Raw genomic sequence first — 13,632 nt, 5'->3', positions numbered from 1 at the left:
ATAGTTACGCGGACTCTTCTACCAATGATTTCAGTTTTATCGATATCTTTAGGCTTTCAGATTAAATGGATATGTGTTTTGTTTTTACTTAGGCTGGGCTACGTTTCGTGAAGCAGTTTCTCAGAAGTGGATAAACTATTTTAGTTAGTGTCGAATAACTTGATGATAGACATCACTAACTTCCTAGATGGTACAATGATTCAATTATTCAGAAATATTTATGGAAATGAATTTTCAAAATCAGGCCTTTGGCTCCGCTATTCAGAATACTGTAACCATTTGGAGACTTCGTGTTTTCATACTCAACTAATTTTATTAACCTGCACATTTTAGGACTAGTATATAAGGTGAATTAAAATTTTCTGTTAAAAACTTGACAGTAAATCGCATCTCAATGGACGGATTGTCCTTACGAGCATCCGCTGCACCTTTGACGTAAACCATACAAGTAGGCAACTGGTGAGACTATAATTTATGGACAACCTTTGAGCAACGCTAAAATTATGATTTACAGTTCATGGTTTGGGTTAGGAATTATGCTTAGGATTTTCACCACAAATTTGCATCAACTATAATACCGAAATAGTATTTAGCCCAATGAGTGAATGAATTGCGCTCTAACATCCAAGATCTGTTATTGTAAATCTGATTGGTTCGTTCATGAGTCTCGCCAAGCTACCTTTTTTCTTAAAACCGCATCCCGTTTGTATATGATGTGAAATTATGGCACTTGAATCTTCGTGATTGAAGCTCAGTATTTCTTTAACTGCTCTTTACTTTAGGGAAGGGCATCACTCTGTTTGCTTGTAATACAGGTTTGCAGAAGCCGTAGATTCCCTGACCACATTTTTTCAGCTGATTGCAAGCGTATTTGGAAAGTCTGTTGCTAACTATATTTCTATACTTTGTTAAATCAGGTCAAATTGCACCACAACGAGCGATCATGGAGGTAAAACTTTGGCGCCATAAGTACAAGGATTCCGTAGATGCCTTCGTGGAGGAAGCCTTTATTCGAAGGGAACTCTCGGATAATTTCTGTTATTACAACCCGAAATATGATTCAATTGAAGGTGAGTGTAATCAGTACGGCTGTCAAAATAAATATTATTTCCAGCCATGCTGACAATCAAAAACCCTTAACCACGTGCCTGCTTGCACAGTAAAATAAGAAACGCTAGTGTATTCGTGCTAAAAAACCTAGTGTCTTGAAGTGTATACTTAATCTTTAGTTGATCTGAAAGAAACTGGGGAGCAATGCTCACAATCTGTTTGACTCTTGAGAAAAACTCAGGTAGACCACGTAGCTTTCTAGATGCAAATTTCATAACTATTACTGCTTACAGTCATTACATACATTAGCATATGATGCATCTGTTTGGTAAGCAAAATCAGTATATGACACAGCAATTTTCCCCCATCGCTATATGATTGTTACACGTGACCAATGATAGTATAAGGTGGGTTGGGAGGATTGGTATTTTGACTAAGACTGTGTCAACAAGGACAAAGCAGATTTAACGCAAAAACACTTTTAATTTCTAAAGCAGACTAAATGCCCTATATCCAGTCAAGTATATGGTGCAACTGTACTTAACAAGCACTAAATGACCAAACGGCTTTTTTATTACTAGGAGCGTGGAAGTGGGCTCAAGACACTCTCGCGCAACATGCTCATGACAAGCGCAACCCTTCATATAGCGAAGAAATCATGATTGCAGCTGAAACTAAAGACGATCTATGGAATGCAGCACAGCGTCAGCTAGTACGGTCAGGCAAACTTCATGGGTTTCTACGTATGTACTGGGCTAAGAAAATATTGGAGTGGCATGGATCCGGTCCGTCGGCCGCTCTCAAGTTGGCACTTTATCTCAACGACCGTTATGCACTGGACGGTTCCGACCCGAATGGGTTTGTTGGTAAGACTTGAATAGTTTGTTGTTATATTCTGTGTTCCAGGTGTTATGTGGTCCATATGCGGTGTGCATGATCAAGGTTGGGCGGAAAGGCCCGTTTTTGGAAAAATCAGATGCATGACCTATAAAGGATGTTTAGGAAAGTTCTCAGTACCTACGTTTGTAGCGCGATACCCCAAGTAGTTATATACAAATAAAAATCCATATTTTTAAATCTAGTTTTTTATTCAATACAAGCTTTTTCCAAATACCAAAAAGCGGTCCAACTCATCTTAATTCACTGGGAAAATCACACCTTGACAAAAATAAATGCAGGTTTTGGAAAGAACAGCGGCAATTCACAAATGATATCTATGGAGAATAACCGCTATTATGCCCACATGGATGCACATACTGAATTGGTAATCAAAACTAAATTTGGGAAGGGACAACAACTGCACCTATTTGGTGGAGTGAATTCCAAAGTAAATTATGAAAGCAAGTTTCCGCTGATGTAAAAATTGTCGAAAATGATTTAAATTATAAAAAACGACAGGATCAAAAAGTGTATTGTTCATGGTAGTTAATTATGACTGCTAATTGCCCCACCAGTCTGGAGAACTCTGCGACACCGAGCATGGTTGTGAATCGTAATAGCTACTGTCGCGAAGCAATCCATAGTCTCTAGACGTTGGGCCAGTAGGACGATTAGAATTATTAGCACCACGTGAGGGAGTTTGTCGATAATCACGAGCACCAAAACCGCCACTGAAATAAAAGTTTAATTATATTCAGCAATATAACAAAAGACCCAACAGTAATGACTTATGACAAAATGACCACTCCTAATTCAAAGGATGGAAAACGGATCAGTGTACATTCCAAAACTACAAGTTAAATGGTTCAACATGAGTCAAATATATTTTATTTAGCACACCCACTCAAACAACTTGGTAGACAAACAAATTTTATTGTGATTAGATTAGCCTGTGTTGATCTTGAAGCTAGCAGCATCGTTGTGGAATAATGCGCAGATTACCAACTGGGTTAGTTACAATTCACTCATTATTGGACAGTCGGCTGAAAATCATATTTTAGTGATATCAAGATAGCTTATCTGTGGTTTGCCAGTTGATGCATTTACCGTCTGTCAGGTTTAACAAAGTCAATCAGATACTTTGCCACTTCCTATGGCGTTATCTTTTTTAACACTCAAAAGTATAATTGTAAAGCCAAGTCTGAAAGTAACTATTTTTATGGACTTACGAAACATAGTGTCCAAGCAACGTCCTTAAACCTTAAGATAAATGAAACTGAGTCGTCTCCATATTTTAAATCACTACGTAGTATTGTTACGGAACAGAATTTTCGGAATGCTTCACCCTAACTTCCTAATGAGATGATCTAGACGGCCCAGTAGTCATGACAACTTGTGCAATGTAAGAAATCAGAGATGAGTTGTAAAATTACCGACGATTGTTTCTTGGACGTTGGAAACTTGTAGGCCTTGCGTCTCCTGTAATTGCTTTCAACCAAGGCGGGATATCCTGATTAGCTTCTTCAAGCAACTCAACTAGACCACGGGCCAAGTTGCGGTTTTTGTCATTGAAAAAAGAAGTAGCCAGTCCAAGATTTCCAACACGACCAGTTCGGCCGATGCGATGTACGTACTCTTCAATATCTGACGGAAGATCGTAATTGATAACGTGCTGTATTGTAAATGTAATAAACAATGAGGATTTAAATTTACATGCCAAAGAGACGTAGGATTTTACGCGTTATTTATGAAACTCGGAAAGCCAAAAGGATGAGGTAATACACATAGACTGAGTCCATTCTTAGTGGGCAACAAGCCATACCTATTGAGAATGAAACTATTAGATGTTCTGAAGCACACACTAACATAACTTAGATGTGGTTGGACCGGTGGAATAACAATAGTTAAATAACGACATACTCTCGAGTAACTGTTTTTCGTTCGAGTTGGTCTAGAGAAATGTAGACTTGGAAGTGGTGTAAATCAACAGTTAGAGATTACAGATGATGGGATCAAAACCGACCACGGCGTAGTATACTGAAATAACTGATAGTTGGACAGGTGCGACAACTGCACTTTACACGCATGCAATTGTCAATTTGTACCTTCACTACAGTTTACCCTCAAACGAGATATTCATCATTTCAGTTGCGGATAAGCTAGTTCGACTAAGAGTAGCATAGGCGAATAAGTTGACAACAGAATTTAGAAGTTTCATTGGTCGTTAAGGCGACTGACTTTTCGCTAACAAGTGGCAGGTTTGAACCACGATTCACTCATATCGGTCTGAGTAACTTGGTATTATCACTATCTCCCACACCAATGCGTTTCAAAGTCAAGCAAACAAATGGCCTATCAGTGCCGATAGTGTGGTTGCCAACAGGATTTTTGCATGATGTTTGCCTAACTTTCGCACGTTTGAGTCACATGGAATATATTCCAAGTGTGTGTCTAAATTAAGTCCAAATGTTTAATAGACTGAGTTGTATAACTAAACTCCGCACGAGTAGAGGACATGTGAAAGCCGAAAGTACTTAATCATTTCAGTTTTTAACGTGATTATATTGGATTTTGAGTGAGCAAAGTTTGTTTTTATGTCAAGTATGTGTGGTCGCAAATGAATGTGATATTGTCTCACACTGCTTTGTCTTAAAATGCTTCAGAGTCGTGGTACCCTATCAAGATTTATGATCTATTGGTCCTGTGTGGAAATAGGTACAAATACATACTAGTAGAATAGATGTGCCGGATTTTCGGCTTCTTTACTTCTTATACTGTTATATTGCGGGTTCGCCTAAATGAACTGGCCTTCCATAATTCAAGTTAATAAATCATAATTCGTAAGCATCTTTATACTTCGAATGTGCAGATATATTTTCCGCACAACTAAAGTAAATGAATCAGTAAACTGTATGAGTTTACAAGATTTATATCTTAAATATAAATGTAATGATTGGATTCACTGAAATGTGAGAATTTTTTTTGCAAATAAAACCCTCACTTAAATCGTACGATATCGGAAAGGTTATAGTTTTATCGAACTTCTATCAAGAATGAACTGATATGGCGAACGTTCTTTAAGTAAAGTTGGTACACAACTTATTGGAATGCATAGTGAATGAGTTAAATATGTAGTATATGATGACAAGTGCAGCATTCAACAAATAAGGGGAATACGTTTAAACAATGTAAAAACAAAAAACGAATGCATAGGATTATCAAAGCGAGTTAGGTAGGAACTTACCTTGACATTTGGAATATCCAAACCACGAGCTGCAACAGCTGTTGCAACGAGCACTGGTGTTCTTCCCGAACGAAAACAAGACAACGCTAATTCTCGATCCTCCTGAGTACGATCTCCATGTATACTGGCAACTTGAAACTTCTGTGAGTATAAATAGTTTTCAAGAGCGTTTGCACCCCGTCTTGTTTCAACAAAAACTAATGTTAGTGTACCTGCTTCTGGATAATTAAACATGTAAAGAAATTATTATTTGTAAAACCTGAGTGAGCAAGCAAATCGATTAGAGTATCTCGTTTAGCATTCTCCTCAACCCAAAGTATCGTTTGCGTGATATTTTCACTCGTACTCCCAACACGTCCAACGGTCAAAAATATATAATTGCTTAAGAAATCTTTGGCTAAAATCTAAAGAAACACAATAAGAAGTTGTAAGTACCTGAATCTCATTAGGGAAAGTTGCCGAGAACATAAGCGTCTGTCTCTCGCCGGAAGGTGGGAAAGCATCTTGCTCCACAATACGACGAATCTGTGGTTCGAACCCCATGTCTAACATACGATCAGCTTCGTCAAGAACAAGGAACCTATGGGAAATTACGCATTACTTTGAAACTCACCGACAATGGTCTAAGCCGACTCGACCCCGTTCTAAAACATCACTTAGTCGACCTGGAGTGGCAACTAACAGATTACAGCCTTCGGACAACTCCATCAACTGCGTTCTCATATCAGCACCACCGTAAAGAACACATGGTCTGATAAGAGATCTATAGGAAAACTTTCGGGCATCATCAAAAATCTGCGATGCTAATTCGCGAGTTGGAGCCAGTATAAGAGCTACAGGGAACTGTTTTCTTCGGTTGTTGTTTATCTACTTAAATAACTTGTCAAGCGTAACAAACTTACAGTGGCGCATATAGAATCACCGGGACCTTGCTTAATCATGTTGTTTAGGATTGGAATAAGGAATGCAGCAGTTTTTCCTGAACCAGTTTGTGCACATGCCATTAGGTCCCGACCTGATGCAATTATTGGTATAGCATGCTTTTGTACTGGTGTAGGACGCTCATAGTTGGCCAGTTCAACGTTGTCACGTACAATTTTATGAAGTGAAAGTTCGGTAAACGAAGATATAGTTGATGCACTGTCGTTAAAGTTTGGCCCCGTTGCATTTACAGGAATGTTGTCGTATTGGTTAAAGTTTATGCCTGCGCTCACTTTCTTGAAAAGCTCTTGTTCTGTACGCTCGTTTCGTGGCAACTGTTGAGTCCAGTCTTCAGTGGGTGCATTCCAACTGCGTCTGGGAACATTTGACCCCAAAGTAGAATGACCACCCCGTGACTGAGTACTACAAACAATCACAGTAGAAGAAAAATATTGACATACTTCACGTTGAAGCTTGACCACCGTGAGTCAGATTGCTGCCTTTCGTTCCCAACTTTTGATCCCCTGTTACTATACGAACCACGAAAAGGACGTCCACGAAAGTTATCACCACCAATACCACGGGAAGGGCGACTAAATTGACTAAAATCATTTACAGAGTCTGCGAGACCATCTGAAGTTCCACGATTTCGCAAATGAGGAGGCACATAAAGTTTGGCTCCACCACCATCTGGACCATTTGAATGGATAGCCATAGACGAAAACTGCAATAAAATTAGTATATAAAATCCACTGTTTAAACGCATAACTGTCATAGTAAGAGAACCTATTAAAAACTGCATAGGTAAACGAACTAACAGAAACTGATTTGTTTTCTCAGGTTATTGACTTAACCTCAAATGAACTGCACACTTATTAAGAGCGATTAAAATTTTATAATGATTATCAATTTTCATACTTACGCCTGTTACTCCTCGTGGAAGGTCACCCATCAGCATTCTCCGTCCAACTCTGTTCTGAGTAGTCCTTTACAGTTGCTATTCATCCATTTGATGTCTGCTTCTAATTCTCGGTGCAGTGTGCTCTTCGGCCTTCCTCTTTTCCGTTTCTCTCCAGGATCCTCCTTGTTTATCGATTATGCTGTCCAGATAATTGAAATTATCCACCTCCTCGAGTTTTCCATCAAATGTGGTTGGGTCGGTGTTCTCCGTGTTGTATTTGAGGATGTTGCTTTTTCCCATGTATATGTTGAGGCCTATTGATGCAGAGGCTACTGCTACATTGGTTGTCTTCATCTGCATTCGTCGGTGTGTATGAGATAGAAGAGCTAGGTGATCTGCAAAGTCGGAATCTTTTAGTTGCATGCAAGCTGTCGATTGTATTCCATGCTTCCCGTCACATGTGGTCTTCATAATCCAGTCAACCACCAGAAGGAAGAGAAAGGGGAGAGTAAGCAGCCTTGTCTGACTCTGGTCCTTACTTGGAATGCATTTGTCAGCTGTCCTTCATGCACGACTTTGCAGTGAGATGTTGACTATTTTCTCAGCTACCCACTCCATAGTGTTGAAGAAGTTTCCATAATATTTTCCTATCCACATTGTCAAATGCTTTTTTCTAATGAAGGAAGTTGATGTATGGTGACAAGTTCCATTCACATTATTGTTCAACGATGATCTGTAGTGTGGCGTTTGGTCTGTGCACGACCGATTGTTACGGAACCCGGTTTGTTGATCTTGAAGTTGGGCGTCTACTGAATATTTCATTTCTTTCAACATCACTTAGCTGAAAACCTTTCCTGGTATTGACAGTAGTACGATTCCTCTGTAGTTCTCGCACTTGCTCAGACCTCCTTTTGTATGCAGATGAGGTATCCTTCATTCCAGTCTGATGGCACTTGTTCTTCCTCACAAATCTTTCTGAATAGAACATGGAGCATGTTTTCAGTTGCTTCTACGTTTGACTTCAGTGCTTCAGCTGGTATCTTTTCACGTTCTACTATGTTCGCGCCCTTCATTTGTCTGGTGGCCATCCTGACTTCTTTGGTCGTTGGTAGAGTGACATATATTGGAAGGTTTTTGTGTGCTGCTTCGAAGTTCGGTGGATTCAATGGAGCCGGCCCATTCAAGAGCTACTCAATGTGTTCTACCCCTCTATTCCTCTGTTACTGAAATTCAGTGATTGACTTGCCTTCTTTGTCATTGACTGGTCGCTCCAGTTTACCATATTTCCCTGACAGTTTCGTTGTTGTGTCATATAGTTTTTTCATATTTCCTTCTATTGCAGCTTTTCCCATTATCGTCGATAGCTCTTCCACGTATTTCTGTTTGTCAGCTTTAATGCTCCACTTCACTACCTTGTTTGCTTCTGTGTATTCAGCTTGTGTCTTCACTTTCTCTGTTATTGTTAGGCTGTTGATCATCGTTGTCTTCTCATTCTTCCTCTCTTGAACCTTGTCTAGGGTTTCCATCGAGATCCATCCCTTACGATGGTACTTTTTTGATCCCCTTCCAGTTGTCCTTCATAGTGGTTTCTCCTTCATTGAGTAGATCCTGTAAGGCTCGGAACCTGTTGTTGAGAGTTATCTCAAATTCGTTGAGTTTGTCAGTATCCCGTAGGAAGGCTGTGTTGAACGCTTGAAATGCTGTTTCCCCGATTTTCTAATGCTTCTTTGGCTTCAGTTTTATCTTGGCTACCACCGGGTGGTGATCTGAAGCTATGTCAGCACCTCCCTGGGTTCTTACGTCTTCCATTGACCTTGTGAATGTTTTACTGATGCAAATATGATCTATCTGTTTTGAAGGATGTTTTATTGATCCTGTGCGTCTTTGAACAACAGCAGTGCAGCTACTTGTGTGCGCAAAGCATTTTCTTCTTCGTGACCAGAGTGCAGCAGCATCTTTCCTGAATCTATCCTTTTCTTTTTTAGAACCTTCGCTGTCCAGCGAGAGTCCAATGGGTTTCGCTGATTCCGAAAACCGTCAAGTTGTATTTCCTCATTTCCGTAGTTGTTTGATGAGTCCTCCTAGTCTCCAACATTGAACGGATATTCCATGTACCTATATTGATTTTTGCTATGAGCGTTAGAAGGGACATCGGCCTCGTGACTTCCGAAGAACCTCAGCTTTCATCATGAGGCGTATAATTCTTTTTTCAACTAAGAGGGCTGACTTCAAATGGTTTAATTCGTTTATTCTGGTTAGTGTATTTTTAGCAAAGTTGTTTTCTACGGGATGAGGTTGCTGACCCTAAGCCCAACCCTTCTACTTTACCTGGGCTTGGGACCAGCAGTAGTCCTGAAAGATCTACACGCAGAGCTACCAATCTTTACAGCCAACTACAAATCATGCCATTAAAAAATTGGTCGGCGCCACGTGGTTCAAATATTCTGTGGTATCCAGTACTGGGGAAAATGTCAAAAAAACTAGATATTAACATTTGAAATATAAACTTATAGTGTTTCCCATCGACTCTACATTTTCATATTTAGATTTATCTTAAACGATATATTCTGTAAGCTCTGAGAGGCGTTGATAATTTTATGATCGAGTCAAGTGAAATGGTCCACCAGAGTTTTAGGTACCTGAAGAGCTGCACTAGATAAAACTATGATATTCGCGTTGCGAAAAGACTGGAATCTGGTTCTTCGGAAAACCAGTATATAGCATCCTTTTACATAGTTGTTCATGCAGCGGTACCCCACCGATTTAGCTCAAATCATAAACCAATGGATTTGTTGACTAATGTCGCCTCTAGGTCTTAGTGTTATTAACTTTCACTTGACTTTTTTATATGCTAGATGGATTAGGTCGGACAATAAGTGGTCATTGATAATTCCATAAGGTTTTTGTTATCAACCGAGGATCCACTTAGGGGGATGGAAAACCCTGATTCCGGGATCCTAAGGGAATGAATAGCGTATGAACCTATTGTTGGTCACCGGCTACCATGGGATTGCAATTCCTAACGTTATTCCACTGCCTTGTGGATTAAACCTTTAGGTTGAAGAATCCGGATGCTTTAGAACTTAATGCTATACCTACACCCGAGGTTGCGGAAGTAGCAGTGGAGTCTCCGAATACTCGGAGGGTGAATCGTGCCATATCTTTATATTAACAAAGTGAGGTCAAGCGAATAACAATACTTAGAATCTGTATGTGTGTTTCGGATACGAAGCATGCATTGATAGAGTGTGATTTCAGAGTCCTAGCTAAAGAACTCTGTTCTATCTGACACAAGGTTTTAACATTATAAGCTCCAAAATGCAGTTTACAGAGTGGATTCAGGAGACCAGGACTAACATTTTGCGAATTCAAATCAGCACCGATGGTGCGTGATAAAAATAAATGAGAAGGGTTAGTCGTAGGGATGATAGAATTATTAAGAGGTCAGGGAGGGATTCCATAATCAGCAAGGTGATCTCAAGTGCTGATAAAGGTATGAGAGCGGTTGTCACTCCACGGTTGCCCACATCAAGGAAGGCTATTTCTTCTTGAGTAACCTGGAGAAAAGGCTGTATTAGTGGTGGTCTTTGCATTCTGGGAGTGAGATTACCGAGCCCAAGGGATAGTTACTTGAGGTCAATCGCCTATGGCCTTTTTATGAGAAGTTTTGATGTGTTACTTCTGCAATCCTAAAAGCCTTACCGCCGGAAATGGAAATCCTTGGGGTAAGGTGAGGTGTGACACTTGCTGTCAACCTTTTCTAACCCCTTCCTCCCATCATGGTAAGGCGGCAGTACTGCAGGTGCTGATTGCCCGAGGCAAACACCTTACTATAATCACAACACTCCAAAGTCGGCAGTATGATTTTACCTTTGAACCTTAAGTTGCTGCTTTTAATCTTACTGTTTTCCAACCGTTCAGCCTGGCACGGTAGGACCTAAAGGAGCATATATTTCAACCCAATATAGCCCTGTTAAGGCAAGTTCGATCACCATATCAAGATAACAAGGTCGAGAATATTCTTCAATACACTTACAATTTTGCGCAAAATCCGAGGAGATATCCCAACCCTGATCAGCTTACTCAAGGTCATCAGTATAGTGTACCTTTACTGGAAAATACTAAGTTATGCAAATATCCCATCAAATACAATTTTGTGTTATAGTTTCGAACCACACTTTTTATGTTTGGGCTAGAGATAGTATCGGCTACACAAACCGAAGTAGAGAGTAATTCGAACCTAATTATTTTTTTTGCTTATTTTGAAGTGTGACAAAATCAAACTAATAAGTGTTATGGTGGGTATCTCTGAAGGAAATTAGGGACAGTTTATTCATAAGCTCTGATTGGGACTGCCACGAAGAATAGATAGCCGTAATTAAATGCAAACATACTTTGACGGTGGTAATCGTATTGTTCCGAAAGCTGACGAATAATAGGGGCTTGATCAGGACAACCAGGGTAGGGTTTACAACATTTGACTTTTTTCCTGTTTATAATCTTTTGTTCTATAGAGTAACTAAGAAAGCGATGACCAAAAGAACCATCTTACTTAAACTGATATGGCTATTGCAAAACGACCTGTGTGTTTTCTAATAAGTTAGAACTGACGTTTTTGTCAAAAGCGGCATCTATGACGTGTAAAGTAACATCTGGACGCGAACACAGCTCATATAACCCAGTAACTAACTACATATTCGTTTACTTGGACCTGAACCAGATTATGATAGCTATTTATAACATTCGTCTCTCAAAATAGGTAAGTGAGACGGTTAGAGTCAACAACTTAGTGTCAGACTATTTTGAAAAGTCAATCAAGTTCCCCAACTGTGGCAACTTATTCGAGTTATGCTGGATAAAACGTCTGTTTATTGTCATGCAAACTAGATGTATTATTCGTAGTATGACATAGAAGCCGTACTCCTAAGGGCACCAAGGGGTTGGGGAAGTAAAGAGTAACCAGCATTCTCAACATTGTCTTAACAGACTGGCATAAATTATTTGAAGCATATACCATTGATTGTTTGTCGGTATTAATAAAAACACGGGTCAACTACTGTGAAGAATGTAATGATCTATAAACGAAAATTCAACCAAGCACATAACGAGATCGTACTGCGTATTTATCTATACTATTCCTTAGCGAAAATAATACCTGCTTTATTATATACTGTAGTTGCAAAATAGGAACAAATGTGCACTTATGTTCGGAGTTGGCTCAAGTTATTCTAAATAACCAAAAACACAGTGAAAAAACTAAGCGCCCAGAAGGACGTTAAATCCATTACAATTAGGATTAGTAAAGTTCCACCTGAGACTGATGTGTTGTTAACTGATAACACTAAGCTGATATAAGTAATGAATCCAGAGTAAAAGTTTATTAGAAAAGGAGAGAAGCAAAGTATGAGCTGGGAATACGTTGCGGTTCAGAATGAGTAGTTAAGCATTTTGATGAGATTGACTGGACAATATATGGACACTAATAGTAATAAATAAGCACAAGAAGTTAAACCGACGGAAACGCATGTTTAGGGCGTGGTGTTTAAGGGGGGATAGTATCAAATTTAGGAAGTGTTATTTTATTTATAGCTATTTACTTCGGTTATCCGAAAAACGAGCTGGACAAACTTCCGATCATTACAACACTCATGAACTATTGGGACCTTTGGTCTAGACAACCTGGTTACCATCTTACTTTAGTTTTTAATTCAACCAAGTATTAATATAGTTAGATGGATGAACACGGTCAATGTATTGTTGGCTAGAAATTACGAACATGAAACAAAATCAAGTGATAAAATTAGTATTATATCGAAATGGTGTGGTCTTAGAGACGATATTTTCAAAGTAAGGAGTAGAGACTACCAGGGAAATATTCATGACACTATTCGGTAAGGTTCTCTTGGGTATGCTTAGAACATCTATTCACACACCTAACACTTAATTCACAATTTTGCTCGTAATAAACTACATGTTTATCACAGAGTGGCCAAGACGTTAACCAGGTAAGACAGTTGCCTGAACTACCACAGTAAACAAGTACTAATAAAATAAAAGATGCCACTTCAGCCTAGAAACTCGCAAGGGGATCATGCAACCCTAGGTAGTGACGGGAGGATAAGTTGAGTAAATTTAACATACATGCTGGTGCCAGAATGAGTAGATAGGCAAGAGGGTCATTAATGGATTCTTCTCAATTATCGGAAGTATTGTAACTAGTGCTTACGATCGAGGATCAAAAACATTCACCTTAGAGAAACAAAACATGTTAAGTGTTCTGACTGCAGACGCGGAGCAAGGAGATTCAGACAACTCCAATATGTGCACGCCCTAGCTTATAATGTATGTCAGGAAAGGCATTTGCACTCCTACAGTATTACTAGTTGATTGTAACAGTAAAAAACGGTTGACATTGTCCTACAGTGTGCATTATATAATCAGCTTCAAACAATACCTTAGTTAGAAATGTTTACTTACCTCATCTACAACAGTATTCTCATCATAATCGTAAGACATATTACGACAAAAGTGCACACGCGATAACAAGAATAATCAGCGATCTAACTCGTGAACACTAAAACAAGTCCCGCCCAAATGTTTCAATACTCTATAGACCAACGAAACTGTTCAGTCTTCA

General features: G+C 39.3%; 2 protein-coding genes across 9 annotated transcripts in view; one reads left to right on the top strand and one right to left on the bottom strand.

Annotated features, from left to right (window-relative positions):
- Positions 1 to 2,378, top strand: part of MS3_00009640 (uncharacterized protein) — a 25,978-nt gene extending 23,600 nt beyond the window's left edge. The window contains exons 7-10 of one of the 2 annotated variants that reach the window (XM_051218038.1): positions 918 to 1,070; positions 1,632 to 1,916; positions 1,957 to 2,092; positions 2,133 to 2,378. In XM_051218038.1, the coding sequence (XP_051073999.1) occupies positions 918 to 1,070; positions 1,632 to 1,916; positions 1,957 to 2,092; positions 2,133 to 2,277 (719 nt within the window). In that variant the 3' untranslated portion in view covers positions 2,278 to 2,378. The other variant, XM_051218039.1, reaches the window with a different exon arrangement.
- DDX3X_2 (ATP-dependent RNA helicase ddx3x) lies at positions 2,120 to 13,632 on the bottom strand (the record flags this gene model as incomplete). 7 transcript variants are annotated; one of them, XM_051218024.1, is made up of 9 exons in its annotated part: positions 2,120 to 2,660; positions 3,363 to 3,601; positions 5,174 to 5,391; positions 5,433 to 5,577; positions 5,609 to 5,753; positions 5,787 to 6,040; positions 6,076 to 6,517; positions 6,556 to 6,818; positions 13,473 to 13,632. In XM_051218024.1, 9 exons carry the CDS (start codon positions 13,509 to 13,511, stop codon positions 2,489 to 2,491), a joined length of 1,917 nt encoding a protein of 638 aa, XP_051073992.1. In that variant the 3' UTR covers positions 2,120 to 2,488. The 7 variants fall into 7 exon arrangements, with proteins under 7 accessions (XP_051073992.1, XP_051073995.1, XP_051073994.1 ...); XM_051218027.1 differs by having other exon boundaries at positions 5,787 to 6,517; positions 13,473 to 13,576; XM_051218026.1 differs by having other exon boundaries at positions 5,609 to 6,040; positions 13,473 to 13,576.

The sequence above is a fragment of the Schistosoma haematobium genome, chromosome 1, assembly GCF_000699445.3.
Source record: "Schistosoma haematobium chromosome 1, whole genome shotgun sequence".
NCBI lineage: Eukaryota > Metazoa > Platyhelminthes > Trematoda > Strigeidida > Schistosomatidae > Schistosoma > Schistosoma haematobium.
The sequence above is the reverse complement of the archived record's forward strand: the minus strand, read 5'-3'. Positions and strand labels throughout refer to the sequence as shown.